The sequence below is a fragment of the Macaca thibetana genome, chromosome 4, assembly GCF_024542745.1.
Source record: "Macaca thibetana thibetana isolate TM-01 chromosome 4, ASM2454274v1, whole genome shotgun sequence".
NCBI lineage: Eukaryota > Metazoa > Chordata > Mammalia > Primates > Cercopithecidae > Macaca > Macaca thibetana.
In genome coordinates, this window is record NC_065581.1 from 105,323,402 (window position 1) to 105,344,402 (window position 21,001).

Sequence of the window (21,001 nt, forward strand, 5' to 3'; positions counted from 1 at the left end):
CTGCGAGACTCTTAACAGCCCGGAGCTCTGTAGTTTGAAAGTGAGGCAAGGACTCTGGTGTGGTGGGCTGGGTCTTCACCAAGGGAGTGGATAGTCGCACACCAGCATGGCTAGCTGGGTGGGGCCGTCTCAGACTGGGGGCTGGGCTTGCCCAGGGGAAGGGATTCTTAGAGGAAGACAGTAAGCTTTGGACAAAATATCTTTGAAAAGTAATTGAGCAGTGAGGCTTATTTCTCTTCAGTCACTGGTTCTCAGTTGGAAGTCCTTGGGAGATGTGTGCAGGTGTTTTTGGTTGTCGTGCCAGGGACACTGCTGGCAGCTAGAAGCAGTGCCAGGCACAGAACCTCACAGCAGAGGGCGGTCCACCCACCAGGCTGGCGGCGCCCTGCCGAGCGGCTCTGGACAGCGTTGCTGTTTTGACCACTTTTGATGAAGTACTTTCTGAATTGCCGTTTGTTTGAGTTAAGAAGATCTTTTCCTTTAAGAAAATAATCCTTTTATGATTGACGCCAGAAACAAAAGCAAATACTGTACCTAGCCCGTTTGGAGGCCTATAATTTTTGTTTCTTTAGCAGATCTAAATCTGATTTAAATTGTCAAAATACTTGGCTGTATTATGGCTCAGCTGTAGAGTAAAAACTAGACTTAGGAATTTCCAATTAAGGAAGGCTAGGCAATTTCAAAACCAGTTAAGTCACTGCCCTGTTGCAAGCATTTTCTTTGCACAGTACCCATTAGGATAATCACAAAGGATAAACGTTTGGGCTCAATATCTCAGACTTACTTGAACCAAGCCTGGCTCCCCCAAGCAAGCGGTCGTTCATTCCAAGGAGAGCCTGGTCCCAGACGGTTAACTCCAAGCTCGACTGCCTCAGCTGGGCTGGGGTTACACCACTGAAGACAAACGAGTGTTTCCACTGGGGACAAGCCTGCTTCTTCAGTACTGGCGACTTCAGTCTCAGTTTTTTTTGGTCTGGCAGAGTGAGACAGCTGAAGAGGGAACACAAACCTTGCAATCACTGTCATCCACATGGCCTCCTCTCCCGAGGCCTGTGCATCAGTGCAGACCAGAAGCACTAAGAAAAGTGCCAAGTCCACAACATCCACACCCTCCACAGTGAAGCAGGGTGGGAACCACAGCACATTTCCCTTAGGGCTGAATTCTGCATCAGGTAAAAAGGGCGAGTTGCATGCTATGGCCTCGCGGCCCTCATTTTAATCTTCCCTCCTTGGGGTGCCTTGAATGCAAATACACACATTATCTCCTTTTAACCCTGTTCTCAGGAAAATCAACTCACAAAAGCTTGTCCAAGGCCACGCAGATAAGCAACAGGATTAGAACACAAGCTCAGTTCTCCTTTTTTTGAGGTGTGGAGTTTTGCTCTGTCGCTCAGGCTGCAGTGAAGTGGTGTGATCTCAGCTCACCGCAACCTCTGCCCCCCAGATTCAAAGAAGTCTCCTGTCTCAGCCTCCTGAGCAGCTGAGATCATAGGTGCCCACCACCACACCCGGCTAATTTTTATATTTTAGTAGAGATGGGGTTTCATGTTGGCCAGGCTAGTTGTGAACTCCTGACCTCACATGATCCACCTGCCTCTGCCTCCCAAAGTGCTGGGATTACAGGCGTGAGCCACTGCGTCCAGCCTCAGTTCTATCTTGACCGTCATTTTTCCCTTATGTCACTGACAGGGAGTTTGCACTTCAGTGTAATAATTAATGGTATTTGCCTTACTTTTAGAGGGCCGCCCTGTAGTGAATGAGAATGAAATGTGGACAGGCATGCATTTTACTGTTGGTCCAAGAGGAGATGTTAAGCTCAGGAAATATTTACTGAACACACTACTTTTTAATGCTTGATTTCAAAACTGGCTTGCTGATATCACAAGAACTGAGAAGATTAGGGTTTCGGGTACCCCAGCATGTACACGTCCCATGAATTTTCAGAAATCAGGGTCTTTAATATGTGTTATGTTAGATTTTCACAGGAAAGCTAAAATAAGACATTTTAAGTGGCTTACATGTTTTTGGTGTTCCCTGCAGGTTCTGGGCCAGGTTATGATGTATACTACATCATCAATAATATTTGTTTACATCAAATACCTACCCCTTAACAAATGAGTTCAAGGTGCCATCTGGCCGCACAGGTAAATTCTTGGCTCCCAGCACTACCAAACAAAGTTGGCCATTAAGTGACAGCTCATCTGTCCCTGGAAGGAAAGCCAGTATTCACTGTCAAAGCCATGTCTCCTGACACGTTAGTATGCAGTACCACCACCCCAAAACCGATAGCTTAGCAAGAGAATCTGCCACAGCCCTCAGACCCCAAGAGGGCAGGTGGGAGTGGTACAGTGGGCTCCGCTGGCCCTGCCCACAGGCTGTGGCGCTGCCCACACCGTGCTGCTCTGTGGTCAGGTGGAGGACAGGATGGAGGGATCGCTAAGATCCTAGCAAAGAGTAAAGAGGAACACAAGGAGAGAGAAGATGCTGAAGTCTGAGTGTTAGTTGTAGCCAGCAGTTTGGGGGGAAGTGGGAGCCCCGAGACTCTGTCTAGGAGGTTGGGATGGCCATGGGGCACTTGCTGCTGGTCTGCTGGTGACCCCGTGAACTTGGGTAGCAGAATTCCCTCTTCTAACCAAATAGGAAGTCACTGAAACAACAGAAATGTGCATTCTTGGCCGGGCGCGGTGGCTCACGCCTGTAATCCCAGCACTTTGGGAGGCCGAGGCCGGCAGATCACGAGGTCAGGAGATTAAGACCATCCTGGCTAACACGGTGAAACCTCATCTCTACTAAAAATACAAAAATTAGCCAGGTGTGGTGGCGGGCACCTGTAGTCCCAGCTACTCAGGAGGCTGAGGCAGAAGAATGGCGTGAACCAGGGAGGTGGAACTTGCAGTGAGCCGAGATGGGCCACTGCACTCCAGCCTGGGTGACAGAGCGAGACTCCGTCTCAAAAAAAAAAAAAATGTGCATTCTCCCTGTCCTCCTTCCCCACTCTCCTCCTTCCCCACCCTCCTGCTTTCCACACACCCCATGTTATTGAAGGAGTAAAATCTCCATAGGGTCCCTGAGGACCCACCTTCCTGACCTACTTCTTTTGCTGGGCAGCAGCTACCCACGTGCCTGGGGGCAGGGATTTATCTCATCTGAGCCCTGCAGGTACCAGCGCCTCGAGATGTGCTCTTGGCTCCACATTGTCATGGAGCCTCTGCTCTTCAGGAGGGTCCACGGTTCCCCCCACCCCGCCCCGAGACCATCCAATCTGCCCCTGGGAGGAAGGCCTAGGGCAGTATCCTTAGAGGAGTGTAGAGAGGGCATCAGAGGCCTTGTCTGCTTCTGGTCACCCGTTTCCCCCCAGGCTATGGGCTCCAGAGAACCTCTTCCCTTCTCGCTCGCTGCATCGCTCAGAAAATTGCTGCTGGAGCTGGGCACGGGGGCCGTAGAAAGGAAATGCTAGAAAACTTTCACCCCATCTCTCAGTCTGCCTGCCGCACCAGCCTCTGCGGACAATGACACAGACAATGTCCAGGGGACTGGAGGCCACCGACCTTGAGCCTCTTGGAGTTTTCTGGGCCCTGAAGGGAGGACCAGCTTAGCTCGGACTGCGAGCTCTCCGTTGCTCTGAGGAGCGCTGTCTTCGTATTTCTCTGCCTGGGGAAGAGAGGCACAGCTTAGGCACGGTACTCCCCAAGTCCCAAGAACCTTCTGGGCTCCTCTGGTTGTCTCAGCTCTGTCCACAGATGCTTCCCCTTGGCCCCTGCAAGGCCCTGGGGGGAGCAGGTGTGTGTGTGGCAGGACTGGTCTTCCTTCCATCTATGGTTTCACACCCACCCTCCCCAACCCCAGCATGGGGAGGAACAGCTCGGCCACTCCAGCGAATCACAGCCAGATGAGCTTAAGGAAGCAGAGTGACTTGAGGGCATTGCACACTCCCTAAGACATTTCTACGAAAACCTAGACGCAGCCTGAGTTTGAAAAACAGCAATGAACTCAAGCCTCCACCCCATCCACCCCACCCAGGTCAGTAGAGATTCGCGCTGCCTTCCAATGCCAAGGACTGGCACAGATGCTGGGGACAGCATGGGGTGTAGACTCTGCCCAGAGCCACCGGGGATGGCCCCCCAGGGTGTGGTAAGTCTGAGGACATGTCCCTGCCCACCGAGGCGCTTCTGTCATGAGTGGTTTTGCCAGAAAGGGAGTGAAGAGAGGGCCGGGAGAAGAGATGATCCTGAAATCCACACCATCTTTCTCCCAGTGGGGTGGGAGGAGAGTATTGGGAAGAGACTAGAGCAGGCATATCCAGTCTTCTGGCTTCCCTGGGCCACACTGGAAGAACTGTCTTGGGTCACACATAAAATACACTAACACTAACAACAGCTGATGAGCTTAAAAAAAATCACGAAAAAATCTCATGTTTCAAGAAAGTTTATGAATTTGTGTTGGGTTGCACTCAATGCCATCCTAGGGCCAGGCATGGTGACTCATGCCTGTAATCCCAGCACTTTGGGAGGCCGAGGTGGATCACCTGAGGTCAGGAGTTCGAGACCAGCCTGGCCAACGTGGTAAAACCCCGTGTCTGCTAAAAATACAAAAAAACTAGCTGGGCGTGGTGGCGGTGCCTATAATCCCAGCTACTGGGGAGGCTGAGGCAGAGAATTGCTTGAACCTGGGGGACAGAGGTTGCACTAAGCTGAGATCATGCTGCTTCACTCCACCCTGGGTGACAGAGCAAAACTCCGTCTCAAAACAAACAACAAAAACCAAAAAACAGAGCCGTCCTGGGCTGCAGGTTGGACAAGTTTGGTCTCGACACATCCGGTCCACCATGGCTTCCGCCAGCACTGAGAAGCAGCCCTCTCAGTTACCCTCAGAGGCCTCAAGACTCCTGGGAGCCCACATGGGCAAGCCCCCATCTTCCTGGCCCTCGGGTACCAAACGAGATATGGCTGTCTCCAGCTTCGGCAGTCAGAAACCCAGTCAGGATGGAGCCTGGGACAGGCCTGTGGGCGGACTCCCCACCCCACTGGCTTTAGGAGGGATGCCTTTCAGCTCCATGCCATCTGCTCCCCACCCACTTGCCAGAGCAGGCTCAGTCTGATGAGGCCTGGTGGCCGCCTGTCCTATGCCAGGCCCTGTGCTTGTTCCAGGCCTTGTCTTCAAGCTGATGACAGAGGTGTGGGAGATAGGGTACACGGGGGATTCAGCCTCTGACAGAAGGGAGTCTAGGCTGGAAACAGGGTGTCCTGGAGGAGCCGACGCTCTTCTGAGAGATGAGAGTGGGGATGAGAAGAAGGCATGGAAGCCAGACGCTTCACCTCCCCCCGCAGCATGGCTGGGGCAGGAGCAAAGGGACACCGTGGCTGAAGATCAGGCCCAGAGACGGCAAGCATCCTGAGCTCCGGGTCCTGGAAGGGAGGCCACTTCTGGTAGGGGTAATCAGGAAAGGCTTCCTAGAGGAGGTAGGCTTTGGGTTGTCTTGGGCTGACCTTGGATAGGGGATGCATTCCAGGTGGGCACTGGGAAGGGGAGGTCTAAGCCCAGACTTTAGCTTGGGGGAGTCAGCACAGGCGGTGGGAGTGTGGGCATTGCCTGGAGGAGCAGGGAGGGGGCAGGCGGTTCACCAGGAGGCCTCGGCTGAAACCTGAGAAGCTTCCCGGCAGCGACACTGCAAATCCCAGCGGTGCTGGCTCGAGAGAGGAAAAGAAGCCAGATGGCCCCCGTGCCCTATGTCCAGGTTGGAGCAGAAGGCTGGGCCTGCTGTGGGCCCTTGGCTGAGGGGAGTAGTCCATCCGGCTGGTTTGTTTTCGTTTTTGTTTTGTTTTGTTTTGAGACGGAGTCTTGCTCTGTCACCAGGCTGAAATGCAGTGGCACGATCTCGGCTCACTGCAACCTCCGCCTCCCGGGTTCAAGCAATTCTCTTGTCTCAGCCTCCCGAGTAGCTGGGATTACAGGCACCCGCCACCACACCCAGCTAATTTTTGTATTTTTAGTAGAGACGGGGTTTCACCGTGTTAGCCAGGATGGTCTTGATCTCCTGACCTCGCGATCTGTCTGCCTCGGCCTCCCAAAGCGCTGGGATTACAGCACTGTGCTGACAGCCACTGTGCTCGGCCCCCCGGCTGGGGTTTTTAAAGAGATGGCAGAAGCCCACGTTTTTTCAGCCCTCATGGTCTCACATGAACTCTCTCCCAGTCTGGGATCTGGACACAGAAAAGTACAAAGCAGAGTTTCCAAGAAATGCTAACCTCTCTCCCAGGCCTCTCCTCCTACCTGCACAGCCTGGGGGACACGGATCCTAAATCGAGTCAACTCCTCTGACCCGCCCACCTGCCCATTTGCTATCCATCTCCTGCTGTACAATTCCAAACCAGAAGCTGGAGCTCCACAACCCAGCCAGGGCGGCCTCTGCCTTCCTCATAGCATTGGGTCCAGTCATCTGTCACCTGTTATTGTTCTGAGAGTACCTGGGGTTCAAAGGTTAGAAAAAACGCACTGTAGCCCCCAGGGGGACCGCATAGCTGTGGGTGGTGCCCGCAGGGAAGGGCATGGCCGGCTTGCAGCACGTCAGCCACCAGCAAGGTGAGGCCTCTGCTAGGGGAAGCCACAGGACCTGATCCAGTCGGGTCTGTGTGTGATGCGAGGCGGGGGCTGTTGGGGTACCTGAACAGAGCTGAGACAGTTAAAACAATCCCTCCGTCCACCCCACCCAGGAGAAAGTAACTATTTGAAAGTCACAGCGCCAGGCCGGCAAGCACACACTGTCTTGGGTCCAAGTCTTTCCAGGTATGTTTTCTCCTCTGGGATCTCTCTGAAAAGTGATTTATTTATCACAGTGGGGATGGAGGGCACTCAGTCCAAAACCAGACATCACCTTGGCCCGGAGTGGATGCCAGCAGAAAGACTGTGTTGTGCTGTCTTCAAAGTCCCACGCGGCCAGAGGAATGATCACTTCTCCAAGAAACACTCTCCGGGCCAGCGTGCCCAGATGCCACACCGAGACCTGCAGCTGCCGGGTCACCAGCTGGGCAGGGGCCACCTGATACTGCAGAGGCAGAGCAGAGATGGTCAGCTGAGCTCCTGGGGCCCGCACTCCTAGGATCTCCGACCCCACCTCCCAGGGCCCCACTTCCCGGGGCCTGGCGCAGGCCTCCCTCCCACAGGCTGAGTCCAAGATGCGGATGCAGCCAGGGACCTGATGTGGCTGCGGGGGTCAAGGTGCTTACAGCCAGGTTGGGGCGGGGGGTCCTCTCTCTGCTCAAGAGCCCCTCCCGCTACTCCCCAGGTGCCCAGTGCTCTGCCTGGGGACAGGCTAGGGTAGCCCTGGTAGCCACTGAGCCCCTCCAACCCCCAATTCTCAGAGCAAGACAAGGATGAAAGTCCTTGCCCAGCCCACGCCTACTAAAAATCAAGCCAAAGTATATGCTCACACAGGATTTGAATTTGCATCTGAACACTGCACCCAGCCAGGCTTGGCCAAAAATACTGAAAACAGGCCCAAAAATACTAAAAAAAAAATTTTTTTTTTGGAGACAGGGTCTCATTATGTCACCCAGGCTGAAGTGCAGCGGTCCTATCTCAGCTCACTGCAACCTCTGCCTCCTGGGTTCAAGTGATTCTCCTGCCTCAGCCTCCCGAGTAGCTGGGACTATAGGCGCTCACCACCATGCCTTGCTCATTTTTTGTATTTTTAGTAGAGACAGGGTTTCACCATGTTGGCCAGGCTGGTCTCGAACTCCTGACCTCAAATGATCCACCCGCCTCGGCCTCCCAAAGTGCTGGGATTACAGGCGTGAGCCACCGTGCCCGGCCTGTATTTTTTTGTTTTAAGCCAACCATGAACTCCCCCTCCTCCATTCCCCCCAATACCACGTATTTGCCCTGGAGGGACGATGCCTGTGTCCAGGCATGCAGGGCCTGTGCTGGCTTGGCAGAGGGCAACACAATGTTCCTACTGTCCGCACAGGGGGTTCCCAACACACCCAAGAGTGACGAGAGAACCCCTTCCCCAGCCAAGCATGGGTTCTGCCCCATAGAGACTGGAGGCCAAAGGCCCCTGCGTGACACCCAGCCCTTCCCAAGGTATGGCTGACTCCACCTCAGCATCTGAGGGCCTCACTTTAAGCTTATTAGTTGGATTTTCTCAATAATGAACAAAACCTACAAGTTATTGAACACAACCTACAAGTTATTGAACACTTATTTATTTCATACCAGGCTTTTTAGATGCATTGATCTTTTTAGCTTTCACACGCACCCCACGAGGTCAGTATTATTCAGACCATTTTGCAGGTGAAAAAAAAGAAGCTTGGAAATTCAGTGACCCTCCCTTGGTCTGGCAGCCAACACTGCAGGCCCGCGTCACGTGCACTCACTGTGTCCAGGCCCAAGTCTCGCTGCCGACCTCTGTGGCCCATGCTGCCCTCACTCTGGTGCTTGTTTGGGGTTTGAATGGTGACTCCTCGTGAAATGGCTGTTGCTGTGAGGCTGGACACTTGCACCCACTTGCAGCAGCTGTGCGGTTTGTTTACTTTGGGGTTCATCTCCTCATGCCCACCTTCACCCATCTTTCCAATTGAGGGATGAGATGGAATAACACAGGAACTGAGACGCAGTAACTTCTCTCCTTCAGCCTCTGCAAACAGAGGGGAGGCACAGCAGGGCCGTCCCCTGCTCTGCTGGGGGCTGCCCGTAGGCTCTGTCCACACTTCTGACGTCCGCAGGCCAGGCACACATGGCTTGGCTGGCCACGTTAGCTTCCTCGCCTCTTTCCTCCTTTTCTTCCCCGCTGGGACGACTTGTGGCCACGGAGATGCGAATTTCTTGGGTCACATTCCTTTTGTCTCCTGCCTTTGGGTAACTTTAAGCCAGTTTTCCCTCAAGTCCATGGGTCCATATCTTTTCTGGGGGGACAGGATCTCATTCTGTCACCTAGACTGGAGGGCAGCAGTGCAATCTCAGCTCACTGCAGCCTCCACCTCCCAGGCTCAAGCAATCCTCCTACCTCAGCTTCCCAAGTAGTTGGGACTACAGGTAGGTGTCACCATGCCTGGCTAATCTTAATTTCTTCTAGAGATGGGGGTCTCTCTACATTGCCCAGGCTGGTCTCAAACTCCTGGGCTCAAGCCATCCACCCATCTCAGCCTCCCAAAGTTCTGGGATTACAAGCGTGAGCCCCCACACCCAGCCCATGGGTCCATTTCCGACTCTGCCCCACATTCAATCTGTCTATAAACTCTGGATTGACGTGATTATTCCCTATATTCCAGTTACATTCCTTATCAGTTAGTCCAGGCAACTGGCCAGCGGGCTGGCTGCATCTGCTGCCCTCTGAGAAATGAAGTGGTTACTGGAACACTACGCCACTTAGCAAGGTCGGGCTCGGGCCCCAGGCTGCTCTCTCATCTCCAGCTGTGTGTGGGCGACGCTCAGGCCACTTCTCCTGTGTCCTTACCCATTGCTCGCCCCTTTCTGTCAATAGGACTACTCCCTGCTGCGTATAGAATCTGCCTTTTCAAACCAGACGTCTTTTCCATTGCCCTGTTAGGTCCACAAGGCTTGCTCCAGGTTCAGCAGGGAATGAGGTGTAAGGATCATTCGAGAGCAGGGCCGGGCAATGACCAATGTCACCCAGTGAGATCACTTCATCTTCTCCGGGCCCCCAATACAGTGGTCTCAAATGGGGTACAAGTCTCTCTGGGTCCAGAAAGGCTTGCCAAGAAGTACTCTGCTCAGCAAACTTTGAGGATCAATTTCTAGATCCTCGCATCGGATGTGCACTTCTCTCAAAACTGGCTGGAGACAGTTCTCACAGCCTCATCCACCTGAATCGTGCTCTGATGGCTCACCCCAGGTCGCACAAAGCTCCTGGGGGCAGCACAAAGGGGTGATTGTGATTGGAAATACTGCCTTCTGTGAGACTTTCAATGATGGATCAGCCTCCCTGGCTTCCCATCCTTCGCATCTTATGCATATTTCTATTAAGGATGAGGCTGGCCAGTGTTAGGATGTTCTGCATTTAAGATCGATTAGAGATGCTGATTATTTTCATTCTAACTGGAAAGTTTCCCAGGACTATAAAATATTCACAATATACTAGAAAAGACCCACGGCTAAAAATTTTAAGTGATATCTTTGAGATTCTGTGCACATTTTAAGTAAGGTAGGTAACCTTTTAAATCCAATTATCTAACTTTTTTTTTTTTTTTTTGAGACAGAGTCTCACTCAATCACCCAGGCTGGAGTGCAGTGGCGAGATCTCCGCTCACTGCAAGCTCTGCCTCCCGGGTTCACACCATTCTCCTGCCTCAGCCTCCCGAGTAACTGGGACTACAGGCGCCCGCCACCACGCCCAGCTAATTTTTTTGTATTTTTAGTAGAGATGGGGTTTCACTGTGTTAGCCAGGATGGTCTCGATCTCCTGACCTCATGATCCACCCGCCTCAGCCTCCCAAAGTGCTGGGATTACAGGTGTGAGCCACCATGTCCGGCCTTACAACTAAATATTTATCTAAAATATAGACAATATGAAATGTTTATCTCATTTCATAAAGCTGTTTACACAAAATACCTTAAACTTCCTATGAGTAACTTTGGATCTCTAATTAAAATGGGTGAGGGGATACACAGTTTTTCACAATTCTTCTAGCAGGTGCATGAGCAGAACCGTCCGAAGACATTCTCCAGCGACTTGCTGCTGTGTGGTGCCTGGTCCCAGCACAGGGAGAAAGGCCCTGCCCACGTCTGCTGAATCAGAATCTGCTTTTTTAAAACAATTAATTAATTAATTTTTTTAGACAGAGTATTACTCTGTCACCAGGGCTGGACTGCAGTGGTGCGATCTCGACTCACTGCAACCTCTGCCTCCTGGGTTCAAGCGATTCTCCTGCCTCAGCCTCCTGAGTAGCTGGGATTACAGGTGCCCACCACTACACCTTGCTAATTTTTTGTGTTTTTAGTAGAGACGGGGTTTCACCATCTTGGCCAGGCTGGTCTCGAACTCCTGACTCGTGATTCGCCCACCTTGGCCTCCCAAGGTACTGGGATTACAGGTGTGGGCCATCGTGACCAGCCCAGAATCTGCATTAAAAAAAAAAAATCCCCAGGGTCCAAGTACAGCTGCATCTTAGAAAATAAATTTAGGCCAGGCGTGGTGACTCAAGCCTGTAATCCCAGCACTTTGGGAGGCCAGGCTGGGCAGATCACCTGAGGTCAGGAGTTCAAGACCAGCCTGGTCAACATGGTGAAACCCCATCTCTACTAAAAACACAAAACAATTTGCCGGCCGTGGTGACAGGCACCTTTAATCCCAGCTACTCAGGAGGCTGAGGCAGGAGAATCGCTTGAATGCGGGAGGTGGAGGTTGCAGTGAACCGAGATCACGCCACTGCATTCCAGCCTGGGCGACCAAGAGTGAAACTCCGTCTCAAAAAAAAAAAAAGAAAAAAGAAAAAATTTTTAAAAAACGTAAATCCCCACAGGATTTTATGCACATAAATTTTGAGAACCGCCAGTCCTTTGTGGCTTTGAGCTGTATTTCTAACGACTCTCTAGGTCTCAGTTTCCCTGCGGGTAAATGAGGATTCTAATACTTACTCCAGGCTGTATATAAAGCACTTGGTCACAGTAGGGACCCAGGAGACAAGCGCTATTATTATTTAATGAACTCAGGGCTCCATGCCAGCTGCCCAGATGGCCCCTGGCTGGCAGCTCACAGGCACCCCTACTTGCCAAGAAAGGCAAACAAAGCCCTCTCCTGTCACAGGCATGAGACGAGGGGACCTCTGGCTGCCCAGCCCGGGCGGGGTAGCCTCCACAGGTCTGGGCTACCCTCCTCGCCCTGCACCGAGATGGGGGCCGCCACCGCCAGCTCTCCTAGATACCAGACCTCAGCTGCAGCCTTCCACCCGAAACCCGAGCGCGTGGCCCCGTCTCTGCCCTCAACCATCAATCACATTTCCTAGTATCATCGAACGTGAAAACCCAAACAATTCCTTTGTAAGATTTTTCATAAAAGGATACATTAAAAAATAAAATAAAATTAGAAGAAACCTGAGTTTGTCAGAAATACAATAAAGGGGTACTTTTACGAAGACAGTAACTCAGAAGTTTAATTTTCGGGGCACTCTTTTTGGGAGCACCTCTTTGATAGAAACATTCACAAAGACAAACTAATTTTCAAAATTATCCTGTGCTCCAGTGTTAGCCCGAGACAAAGAGGCAGCCAGGTTCTTTTTCACTATCTTCTCAGAAATCATTAATCAAAAGCCATTCCTGAGTCCGGCAGACTCTGCACTTTTCCGGTACAAAGGCTGACATTTATTTTCTACCAACTTAACACTGATTGACAGAGCCACAAAGAAACATATAGGTGTCTGCATTATATCTAACTGAGTCAAGAGTTTGAAAGCACCATCCACTGGACTCTGCCCCGGGCACCCCACCGGGGCTGTGGAGGACTCTGCACAGGAACATCTGTCTAGCAAGTACCTTCAAGGTCTCCTGAAAGGTCGGGTCCACCGTGTTCCTTTGGACTCCAGTCTTGCGCTTCCCCTGGGAGGATCTGTCAGGCAGAAGGTAGGTCTTCACATACCTAGGGGCCAAGCACAGCGGGGACAGAGTGAGAACTCAGGGAAAAGGGTGGATAAAGAGTTTGGGGGCAGCAGAACCCACGCACCAGCGTTTTCTTTACCAGGTTTCCTGCTCGAATTTTTGATAGAAAGGACTTAATAGCCTAATAGTGAGCAATGTTAGTGCTGGGTGGGCAGCTTCTGATTCACGCAGTCTATGGTCAAATGCTGACTACATAACCCTCTGGAATATTCCTGGGGGTGTGAAGCTCATCCTGCCTTCCTCAGGCCCTACTCCATTTGGTGAAGACCATGGAACCAGAGATTCTCTTGCCTGCCTGGACGTCAAGGCCATGAGCTGGATTCCCGTCCCTTCTACCACCCACCATCTGCAAAAGAAAACGAAGTGGAAGTGGAAAAAAGCATAAGCCTCGCACTGTGCTGTTTCTTTGCAGGGGCCTCAAAGACTCTGCTCCTCCCAACCGCTGAGAAGTGGGATTCTGCGGAGTCTAGAGGTCGCACGCAGCATGACAGGTGGCTCCATCTGCACTCACCCAGCTCCTGAAATCCAGGCGGAGAGGAAGACATGTCCTGTCCTGTTCTAGGCTGACCCCTCCAAACAGGCCCCTACGCTGCCCTTCATGGCGCCTCTGGCAGCCCCAGTGATGGCAATGACCGCCTCCCCCGCACCCCACCAGCAGCAGTCCAAGCCCCCTCTCCACAGGCGAGAAACAGGCTCCACTTTTCAAAGTAAAAAAATCACAGTGAGCCTCCCTCTATCTGTGCCCTTCTTTAGCCCCAGTCATGGGCCTCTTTTCCCCCTCAGTTAAACTTTTTGTAAAAATACTTGAAATTGGCCAGGAGGCCGGGCATGGAAGCTCACACCTATAATCCCTGCGCTTTGGGAGGCTGAGGCGGGCGGATCACCTGTGATCAGGAGTTTGAGACCAGCCTGGCCAACATGGTGAAACCCTGTCTGTACTAAAAATACAAAAATTAGCCAGGCGTGGTGGCATGCACCTGTAATCCCAGCTACTCAAGAGGCTGAGGCAGGAGAATCGCTTGTACCTGGGAGATGGAGGTTGCAGTGAGCCGGGATCGCGCCACTGCCCTCCAGCCTGGGCGATAAAGGGAGATTCCATCTCAAAAACAGCAACAACAACAACAACAACAAAAACACCCCAAAAACTGGCCAGGCATGGTAGCTCAGAGAGGATTCCATAAGCCAGAAATTTGAGACCAGTCTGGGCAATGCATATGCAGAACTCATCGCCACGAAAAATTTAAAAGTCAACTGGGTGTGGTGGTGTGCACGTGTAGTCCCAGCTACTTGACGCCTGAAGTTGGAGGATCACCTGAGCCCAGGAGGTCAAGGCTGAAATGAGCCATGATGACATCACCGCATTGCAGCCTAGGCGCAAAGCAAGACTCTGTATCAAACAAAACAAAACAAAAAATCCCTCAAAACTCCCTGTCTCGAATTCTCCACAGTTCATTTACTCTTAAGTTATTGAGCGGTACACATTCATGCAATCTCATATATGTAAAACAGAATACATAAAATAAACCTATATGGTTGGACGCATTATAATAAAGTGCATTCCCATGTACCCGCCCCCCAGCTTAGGAAACAGAACATAACCAATGACTTCCCTATCATAATCCTGCCCGTAACCAGGTAATAACCATATTGGATTTTATATTTATCACCCCATTGGTTTTCTTTATGGTTTCACCATTTTGATGTGTCTCCTTAAACAATGTACTGCTTAGTTTTCCCTGTTTTTGAACTTTCATATAAATGGGATCATTCTGTACACATTCTTCTGTAACTTGCTTTTTTTCACTCAATATTATGTTTGGGATTTATCTATGTTGCTATAACCGCCACTCGTTCATCTCTAATCCTACATATCACTCTATTGAATGAATACACAAGTCATTTGTCCTGTTGATGAATATTTGTCTTATGTCCTAGTTTTTCGCTCTGCTCATGGTGCACATGTCCAAGCATTTCTCTTGGCATATAACCAGAGGTGATAGGGTATACGCCCCTTCAACTCTTCTAGATGATGCCAAATTACCAATTCAATCTCTTTAACAGATACAGGGTTATGCAGGTCTTCTATTTCATTTCATGTCAGTTTTGGCAATTTGTGTCTCTTGAGAATGTGTCGATTTCAGCCAGGTGTGGTGGCTCACGCCTGTAATCCCAGCATTTTGGAAGGCTGAGGTGTGAGGATTTCATGAGCCCAGGAATTTGAGACCAGCCTGGGCAACATAGTGGGACCTCATCGCTACTAAAATTTTTTTTTAATTGGCTGGGCATGGTGGTGTGCACCTGTGATCCCAGCTACTCGGGAGGCTGAGGCAGTAGGACCAGTTGAGCTCAGGAGTTTGAGACCAGCCTGGGCAACATAGTGAGACCTTGTTTCTAAAAAAAGAAGAAGGTTTTCATTTCATCTAAGTTGTTAAATTTATTAGCACAAAATTTAATATAATATACCCTTATTACACTTTTTTTTTTTTTTTTTTTTTTTTTCCAGACAGAGTCTCACCAGGCTGGAGTGCAGTGGCACAATCTCAGCTCACTGCAACCTCCACCTCCCGGGCTGAGGTGATTCTCCCACCTCAGCCTCCCAAGTAGCTGGGACACAGGCATGTGCCACCACGCCTGGCTAATTTTTATTTATTATTATTATTATTTTTAATGAGAGGGAGTCTCACTCTGTCACCCAGGCTGGAGTGCAGTGGCATGATCTTGGCTCACTACAACCTCTGCCTCCCGGGTTCAAAGAATTCTCCTGCCTCAGCATCCTGTGTAGCTGGGATTACAGGCACACGCCACCATGCCTGGCTAATTTTTTCTGTATTTTTAGTAGAGACGGGGTTTCACCATGTTGGCCAGGCTGGTCTTGAACTCCTGACCCTCAGGTGATCCACCTGCCTCGGCTTCCCAAAGTGTTGGGATTGCAGTCATGAGCCCCCATGCCTGGCCCCCTTATTGTACTTTAATGTCTGCAAGTGCTGTTATGTTGTCTCTTCTTTCATTCCTATACCAGTATTTGAGTATTCTTTTTTTTTTTTGAGGCAGAGTTTTGCTCTTGTTGCCCAGGTTGGAGTGCAATGACGCAATCTCAGCTCACTGCAACATCTACCTCCCTGGTTCAAGGGATTCTCCTGCCTCGGCCTCCCTAGTAGCTGGGATTACAGGCGCGCACCACCATGCCCAGCTAATTTTTGTATTTTTAGTAGAGACGGGGTTTCACCATGTTGTCCAGGCTTGTCTCAAACTCCTGACCTCAGGTGATCCACCCGCCTTGGCCTCCCAGAGTGCTGGGATTATAGTTGTGAGCCACAGCACCCAGCCTTTCTCTAGCATTTTAAGGTGGAGGTTTAAATAAATCATTTTAAACTTTTTTTCTTTTAAATATAAGCACTGCTTTAACTGCATCCCTCAAATTTTGAAATGTAAAAGTCACGAAATACTTTTGGGAGAAAGACTATTCCAGTTTTCCTGAGGTAGACGGTACAGGAAGAGTAATAATAACAGCTAAGACTAGAACAAAAGGAGAGATTCTGTTATGAAGGAACCGTAAGTGCTATAGAAATGTGTACTTCATTTGTCTGGTACTAAAGAGCTACTAAAAATTTCAGAGCAGCAGAGGGTTTGATTAAATCAACAATTGATTTCTTTTCCCATCATCACTCTTTAGGTGGTAATTAAAACAGTATGCCAGAAGTTCCCCATGTAAGAAAAAAGAAAGGCAAAAATGAGGCCCCTGCCTTAAACTATATTTAGAAAATCAATTTCAGTTGTAATGTGAACAAATCTAACTGTGGGAAAAAAATGATTAGAAGAAAACAGAGAATGTATTTAAATTCCTGGGTGCCATAAGAATTCTTCTACAGACACAAAAAGCAGACAGTTTAAAGGAAAAGCTTGATAAATTTAATATTAAACTTTCCACAAGACAAGCCATAATAAACGAGTTAGAAAATAAGTTACAGCTGGGATAAAATATATGCAATACATATAACTAATAAATAATTTTTAAACCTATTTAAATTAGGTTTAACAAAAAACCTCTGGTAAATAAATAAAACAATAAACAATCCAATAGAAAAATGGGAGGCCAGGTGCAGTGGCTCATCGTTGTAATCCCAGAGCTTTGGGAGGTTGAGGTGTGAGGATGGCTTGAGCCCAGGAGTTTGAGACCAGCGTTGGTAACAGAACAAAACCCTGTCTCTACAAAAATAAGTTAAAAAATCTAGCTGGAAAAAAAAAGTTACAAATTTAGCCTCCTACATAGCTGGGACTACAGGCATGTGCCTTCCAGCTACTCAGGAGGCTGAGGCAGGGGGATCACTTGAGCCTGCAGTGAGCCGTAATCGTGCCACTGCACTCCACCCCTGTAGTCCCAGCTACTCAGGAGGCTGAGGCAGGAGAATTGCTTGAACTCAGGAGGCGGAGGTTGCAGTGAGCCGAGATCGTGCCACTGCACTCCAGCCTGGGCAACAGAGCAAGACTCCGTCTCAAATAAAATAAAATAAAATAAAATAAACCTAACTGGCAAATGCATATATAAGAAGTGGCTCAAAAGGCTGGGCTTGCACCTGTAATCTCAGCATTTGGGGAGGCTGAGGCGGGAGAATTTCTTGAGCCCAAGAGTTCAAGATCAGGTTGAGCAACATAGTGAGACCCTGTGTCTATTTATTTATTTATTTTTAAACAAGTTGCTCATCTTTGTCAGTAATAAGGGAAATGCACATTAAAATAATGGTGCTGGCTGGGTGCGGTGGCTCACACTTGTAATCCCAGCACTTTGGGAGGCCAAGGTGGGTGGATCACGAGGTCAGGAGTTTGAGACCAGCCTGGCCAATATGGTGAAACCCCGTCTCTACTAAAAATACAAAAGTTAGCTGGGCATGGTGGTGCATGCCTGCAGTCCCAGCTGCTCGGGAGGCTCAGGCAGGAGAATCGCTTGAACCCGGGAGGCGGAGGTTGCAGTGAGCCGAGATCGCACCACTGCACTCCAGCCTGGGTGACAGAGCAAGACTCTGTCTCAAAAATATATATATATATAATAATAATAATGGTGCTACACCTTTTCATATCTATCAGTGAGAATAACATTTTAAATCTCTTTATGGATTGTGTGAGTCAAGATTTACATTTTGTATTTCCTGTGTGGAAAGCCAAATTTTCCAACATCATTTATTGAAGTCCACTTTTCCCCACCCATCTGTAATAGCTCCTCAGCTGAATGTTTATGTCCACCCCACTCACCAATTCATAGTTGAAGCCTAACCTACGGTGTGATGGTATTAGGAGGTAGAGTCTCTGGGAGGTGATTAGGTCATGAGGGTGCAGCCTTCTTGAATGAGATTAGTGCCCTCATAGAAGAGGCCCCAGAGAGCTGCCTTGTCCCTTCTACCATGTGGGGACACAAGAAAACAGCCATCTAAGAACCAGAAAGGGGGTCCTCACTAGATACCAAATCTACCAGCACCTTGATCTTCGACTTCCCAGCCTCCAGAACTGTGAGATATATATTTGTCTTGTTTATAAGCCACCTGGTCTATGGTATTCTGTCACAGCAGCCGAAATGGACGAAGACACTCCTTGATCATGTAAGTTTTCATATACACTAAGGTCTGTATCTGGACTTTTGATTCTACTCTCCTGACTTGTTCTATCCTTGTATCAATAACACATTGTTTGCACTGCTACAGCTTTATAATAATTCTTGAAGTAAGCCTCCTCATTTTTGTTTCTTTTAAATAATTGTCTTGGTTATTCTTAGACTTTTACTTTTTCATATAAATTTTAGAATCAATATGTCTTATGTTAAAAAAAAAAAACTTACGGATTGCACTTTTTCTTCTTTTCTTCTCCATAGGCAAGGTTCTTACAGGCCTTGATGCATATTTCTAAAGAATGGGTTTTGAAGCAATAACGAATGGCAAATTCTATTTCTCCAGTGACATTAGCATTGTCAAAATTGCCCATCTCTGTACAGGTGCTATCAATGCTAATTAAACTTCCCTGAAATCAAGAATAACAGATATAATAAGTTACTTCACAGTTAATTCATTTTTCTGATGTTCTGGTTTCAAGACAGCACATAAATAAAACCTCATACAGAGCATGTATCCTGACTCACGTTAAGTTAATAATGCACCAGCTTGTACTTAGGCAAAGTAAGTTGCCACATGTTCTATCCCATGGAGACAGAGAATCCTCAGAAGGCCCTCTCTTGCCTGGATATAGTTTTTGTCTAGCAATAAAGGTTACACAATCTCATTCTTTAATACAAATTGCTTGGGGAGAAATGGACTAGCTCCTATGCAATTCTGCAAGATCACTCTCAGGAGGCCAAGATAAAATCCATGGCAGGACAGCTATGCGGAAAGCAGCACAGTCTGGGGCTAAGTGGCTGTGACTGGGAATCAGATAGACCTGGATTCAAATGCCGGTGCTGCCACTCATTAGCTGTGGCAAAGTCTAACTGGAAAAAACCATACTGATCTCGTAGGGCTATGGTGAGGAATAAATAGAAGAAAGCAAGTAAAATGTCTACCCCAGGTGACAGTAAATTGTATTTAAATTTTTCTGGTTACCTAAAATGAAAAATAAAACTATCATCACAATCTAGGGTACTCCAAGCTTATACGATGCAGATAAGGAGAGGCTAATCAACGCCATTAATTAGCACAAAATTCCTGGGCCTAAAAGATACAATAAGCCACCTCATCACTATTAAACGTGCTAAAATACTTGCCAACATTTGCATTACCAATCTCTGTGCTGTCTTTATAGGAAGAGAAGTCTAACTGATTTATACTTCGAATTCCCAACTAGCTACTCCACACTATAAAACATCCTGGAAAGGAACTAAGAAACAAGCCTGGGAGTGCCAGGCGTGGTGGCTCACGCCTGTAATCCCAGCACTTTGGGAGGCCGAGAGGGGTGGATCGTGAGGTCAGGAGATGGAGACCATCCTAATACAGTGAAATCCCGTCTCTACTAAAAATACAAAAAAAAAATTTAGCCAGGCGTGGTGGCGGGCGCCTGCAGTCCCAGCTACTCAGGAGGCTGAGACAGGAGAATGGCATGAACCCGGGAGGCAGAGCTTGCAGCAGAGATTGCGCCACTGCACTCCAACCTGGGTGACAGAGCGAGACTCCGTCTCAAAAAAAAAAAAAAAAAGAAAAGAAAAAAAAAGAAACAAGCCTGGGGGCAGAAAGTCAGAACCACGAGGGAAAGATAAAATTAAAACAAAACCAACAATTGAGACCGGGCGTGGTGGCTCACCCTCGTAATCCCAGCACTTTGGGAGGACAAAGCTGGTGGATCACTGGAGGTCAGGAGTTTGAGACTAGCCTGGCCAACATGGTGAAACCTTTACTAAAATACAAAAATTAGCCAGGCAGGTGGCATGTACCTGTAATCCCAGCTACTTGGGAGGCCGCGGCAATAAGAATTGCTTTAACTCAGGAGGCGGAGGTTGCAGTGAGCCGAAGTTGCACCACTGCACTCCAGCCTGGGCAACAGAATTAGGCCCTGTCTCAAAACAAACAAACAAACAAAAAATAATACCAACAAGTCATCAGACAGGCTGGAACCTGAACTGATGAATGCCAAGAACAAAACAAGCTTCACCACATCCAGTCACTGGCTCTGAAGAATCTCACCTGCCAACACCATCCCACTGTTAAAAAGGAAAATAATGTAAAATTTTTACACGCTCAAAAAGGCATACACCGGGCACAGTGGCTCACGCCTGTAATCCCAGCACTTTGGGAGGCACAGGCAGGTAGATCACTTGAGGTCAGGAGTTTGAGACCAGCCTGGCCAACATGGTAAAACCCCCTCTCTACCAAAAAAAAAAAAAAAAAAAAAAAAAAAAAAAAGGCATGGACTGGTGTGCATGAGATAGAAGAGAATGGATAGAGGAGCTTGGCAAAAGGTGTGAGCGGCCTGAGAGAAGAACCAGGTGGATGAATGGAGAGGCTAATGAATAATACAGCATTCATCATGGGACTCAGCTTCAGGCTATGGCAGACTAAATGGTGTTACGCACACTTTTCTGCTGAGAACAATTAGCTGAATTAGACAACCAAACTATTTCAAGACATTGTAGAGCTGCCAAGACCACCAGGATACAAGAAGCCAGGATGTTGAGAAGCACATGGAGGTAAGCCTGACATCTGGAGCTGCCTTTCACTTCAAGGCATAGGTCCCTGTGTAAGCAACACAGGACTTTGGATTCTATTCTACTGACCTGCTTGACTCTCCTTGTATCAGGAACACATTGAGTGACTGCAGCTGCACGTCCAAGGGCTGGACGGCCAAATCGTCATCTAAATAAAATGGCAAAGAGACTGCGAAGCTGAGCAGAGTTTCAGCAGTCTAACGGGACTGGGGGACA

The 21,001-nt window shown here is 48.9% G+C and overlaps 1 protein-coding gene across 6 annotated transcripts in view; it reads right to left on the minus strand.

The window, feature by feature from the left end:
* Nucleotides 1-21,001, minus strand: part of SYTL3 (synaptotagmin like 3) — a 132,729-nt gene that overhangs the window by 12,251 nt on the left and 99,477 nt on the right. For all 6 annotated transcript variants that reach the window (XM_050786722.1, XM_050786721.1, XM_050786723.1 and 3 more), the window contains 6 exons: nucleotides 18,437-18,615; nucleotides 12,487-12,589; nucleotides 6,872-7,042; nucleotides 3,549-3,651; nucleotides 2,105-2,207; nucleotides 785-990 (listed from right to left, as the gene is read on the minus strand). In XM_050786722.1, coding sequence (XP_050642679.1) covers nucleotides 785-990; nucleotides 2,105-2,207; nucleotides 3,549-3,651; nucleotides 6,872-7,042; nucleotides 12,487-12,589; nucleotides 18,437-18,615 — 865 coding nt within the window. The remainder of the gene's footprint in view (nucleotides 1-784; nucleotides 991-2,104; nucleotides 2,208-3,548; nucleotides 3,652-6,871; nucleotides 7,043-12,486; nucleotides 12,590-18,436; nucleotides 18,616-21,001) is intronic.